This window comes from Dendroctonus ponderosae, unplaced genomic scaffold (genome assembly GCF_020466585.1).
Source record: "Dendroctonus ponderosae isolate FM_Combo_2020 unplaced genomic scaffold, Dpon_F_20191213v2 Dpon_F_20191213_5, whole genome shotgun sequence".
Lineage (NCBI taxonomy): Eukaryota > Metazoa > Arthropoda > Insecta > Coleoptera > Curculionidae > Dendroctonus > Dendroctonus ponderosae.
In genome coordinates, this window is record NW_026018715.1 from 14,788,588 (window position 1) to 14,792,037 (window position 3,450).

At 39.7% G+C, this 3,450-nt stretch overlaps 2 protein-coding genes across 3 annotated transcripts in view; both read left to right on the forward strand.

Annotated features, from left to right (window-relative positions):
• LOC109542086 (equilibrative nucleoside transporter 1) overlaps positions 1–3,450 on the forward strand; it is a 42,772-nt gene that overhangs the window by 30,447 nt on the left and 8,875 nt on the right. Inside the window, exons 1-2 of one of the 2 annotated variants that reach the window (XM_019911143.2) lie at positions 1,321–1,446; positions 1,590–1,729. In XM_019911143.2, coding sequence (XP_019766702.2) covers positions 1,663–1,729 — 67 coding nt within the window. In that variant the 5' untranslated portion in view covers positions 1,321–1,446; positions 1,590–1,662. Of the gene's footprint in view, positions 1–1,320; positions 1,447–1,589; positions 1,730–3,450 lie in introns of those variants that run through there. The other variant, XM_019911144.2, reaches the window with a different exon arrangement.
• The window catches only part of LOC109542048 (transcription factor cwo), a 51,606-nt gene that overhangs the window by 1,955 nt on the left and 46,201 nt on the right, over positions 1–3,450 (forward strand). The window lies entirely within an intron of this gene.

Genomic DNA, 3,450 nt, shown 5'->3' on the forward strand with positions numbered 1-3,450 from the left:
CCAACCTGTAGACGACAAGCGAGTTGAACAAACCTGAAAATCTCGCTTAAATCCCGCAAAATGCTGATTTTTGCGCTTGTCGGAAATGCTGGTTTAAAAATGAGCGACTTAACGCAACTGCAGGGTCTTCAATAAAAAATTGCAACTTCTAATCCAGAGCATGTAGAAACTTGAACTTTTCCCAACCTGTAGAAGACTTGCAAGTTTAACAAACCTGAAAATCTCGCTTAAATCCCGCAAAATGCTGATTTTTGCGCTCGTCGAAAATGCTGGTTTAAAAATGAGCGACTTAACGCAACTGCAGGGTGTTCAAGAAAAATTCGCAACTTCTAATCTAGAGCACGTAGCAACTTGAATTTTTCACAGCCTGTAGAGGAGACCTGATTCTAAAGCCCCTCCATATTTTATGTAATTGGATTGAAATTATGAATTTTGGGAGTTGTGTAAATGTTGGTCTAAAATCGAATGTTTTTACGCAATTGCACCCTCTTAAATAACATTTTCTAAATTTTAATCTCCATGGTCAAGCAGCTTGAAATTTTCTCCGTCTATGGAAGACACTTGAGTTTAAAAATCCTGAATACCCTATTGAAATCGCATCCAATGGTGTTTTTTGCGCGTTTTCTGAATGTTGGTCTAAAAATGACTGTGTGCACCTAAATGTAGACTCGCTAATAACAATTTCTAGCTTCTGATCTGGACCATGTAACAACTTGGAATTTTCGTAATCTGTAGAAGACACTTGAAGCTCACAAACCTGAAAATCTCATTGGGATCGCCCGGGATGCTGATTTTTGCGCTCGTTGCAAACGTTGGCTTGAAAATTGGCGTTTTACCGCAACAGCAGGGTCTTCAAGAAAAATTCCCAACTTCTAATCTAGAGCATGTAGCAACTTGAAATTTTCTCAGTCTATAGAAGGTGCCTGAATATGCACACTCCCAATATTTTATTCAAATCACATCAAGGCCTGATTTTTGCGCGCTTGGTAAATCAGGGTCTAAAAATGATCGTGTTCACCCAACTGCAGGCTCGCCAATAAAAATTCGTAACTGCGAATCTAGTGCAGGTAGCAACGTGAAATTTCCACAGCCTACAGAAGACTTCTTCATCTCAACCCCCTTAAAATTTGGTTGGTTTGGCATCAAACCCTGATTTTTGCGGTTTTTACAAATGTTGGCCTCAACTTTTTTTCCTCGACGACACTCTCAGTAGTGCAAGTAGACCAAATCCGATTTGGCTGGGTCAAAGGTTGGACGACACGATTGTACTAATGTATGATATAATATCAGACGATAAAAGGAACAAACAACTGAGGCCTTATTTATTCAATTATATCGGACTGAGCTTGGCAGATAAGGGCGAATTTTTCCAAACTCCTCATTTCGTACTCGCACCAGTGCAAACCCAGTAGAGGATGGTGTAGATTAGTGAAACTGTTCAAAACGGTAAGGAATACCATCTGACTAGTAAAAGCACCCTTAGAACAGTCAATGTTCGGCGCAGTTATTTGCAGTGTGTTAAAGAACGAAAATTTTGGAAAATCGGCCCAAACTGCGACAAAAACTGTATTTTTTACTGTTAATTGCAGGTCTTGCAAAGAGGCATGAATCAATAAGGACCGCACCAACAAGACTGATTTTATTTGGGAGCAACTCGACAAGATGAGCTACAGGGAACGGGACTATTTATGCAACGAGAAAAATGGGGCGACCATTCAATCGAGAACAGGTGAGCCTTAAAATGGGTTAACAAGGTTCAATAACACCCTCCATGCCACTTGATTGAAACTCAAAAACTCACTGGTGTTGGAAAACGGGTTGCTTTGTTCGTTTTGTATCGGGTGGCCTGAAAAATTCACTTAAGCACGCACCCACGCGATGAATATGCAAACGCCACATCAGAGAATTGAGGAAAATGTTCAATTTTTTCGTCGTAAATTGTCGCAAGTTTCTACTTTTTCAATTGAGATTGGACTCTTTCTGGTCCTCATTAGGCAATTTCTTTTGGCTTTTGACTTGTTGCAACCGAAGTGTTTCGCAAAATGACCCCCCAGCGATACGAGTTTCGGATAATCAGCAAATTGCGACGTTTTATGGGTTTGTTTTAGTGAAATTATTGCGGCTTTAAAATTGTTTGCCCGATAGCAGATCGTTTTGTTGCCTAGCAGGCAAGACGACAACTTTTTCCACAGAAATAAACAATTTTCCGCTGGTTTTCTGGTAGTTTTTATCGAATCCAGCCTGATGCTGAACGAATTCTTGTGGGTTAAAGCGCAAGGTTTTAGTGCTCGAAATCCCGTCAATAACACGTCAACTCAAAGTTTCCCAGTAAAACCTCTTCCGCCTCTAATCCACTCAAAACTCTATATTTATCCTGGCTGGCAAAACTGCTTCGGAGGAATTTTTCCGATTTTTAACCTTCTGTTGGCGTGTTCATGGATTGTTAGTGGGTTGTTAATTTATTCAGCCCCAAAATTCGGCGGTTTTTCTACTGAACAGTGGCGTGTTTGGGGCATATTTTGCTGGGGAAGTCAGCCGGGAATTTTAATGTAAAATGCAGGAAGTGAGGGTGATTTTTSTACGTCATTGGATAGAGCGCAGTTGAATCTRAACAGCCTGAAAATGTCTTWRAATTTGGATCAACGGCTGATTTTTGCGCACTTTATAAACTTTTTTTACTCAACTGCAGGCGCTCAATTAAAAATTCACAACTACTAAACTAGAGCATGCAGCAACATGAAATTTTCTCCTTGTATAGAAGAGACTTGGATCTAAAACCAGTTGACATTTCATTCAAGTCGCATTAAATTCAAGATTTCGCGTTGTTTGTAAATGTTGGTGCAAAAGTGAACGTTTCCTCGCGCCTGCATGTTCTCGAAAAAAAATCCCAACTTCTAATCGAGAGCATGTAGCAACTTGATTTTTTGACAGTTTATAGAAGAGACTTCAGTCTCAACACCCTCGAAGTTTTATTCAAGTCGCATAAAATTCAGATGTGTGGGACCTTTGGAAAGGTTGGTAGTAGGAGTAAAGCTTTTCACGCAACTGCATTATCTCGGTTAAAAATTTCCAATTTCTAATGTAGCGCAAGTAGCGACTTGACAATTTCGCAGAGTATAGAAGACACTTGAATCTGAAGACGCTCAATATTTTGTTGAAATCCCATAAATTTTGCGCCTTTTGCAAATGTTGGTGTAAAAATGAGCGATTTAACGCAAGTGCAGACTCTTCAAAAAAGCCTTCTAACTTTTATCTGAGAGCAAGTACAGACTTGAAATTTCTGTCCTCTAAAGAAGAAACTTGAGTCTAAAATCCTTCAATATTTTATTGAAATCGCGGCTAATGCTGGTTTTTTCCCGCTTGCTAAATCATGATCTCAAAATGAACGTTTTCACGCAACTGCAGACTCAGAAAAAAATTCCCAACTTCTATTCTGGAGCATGCAACGAC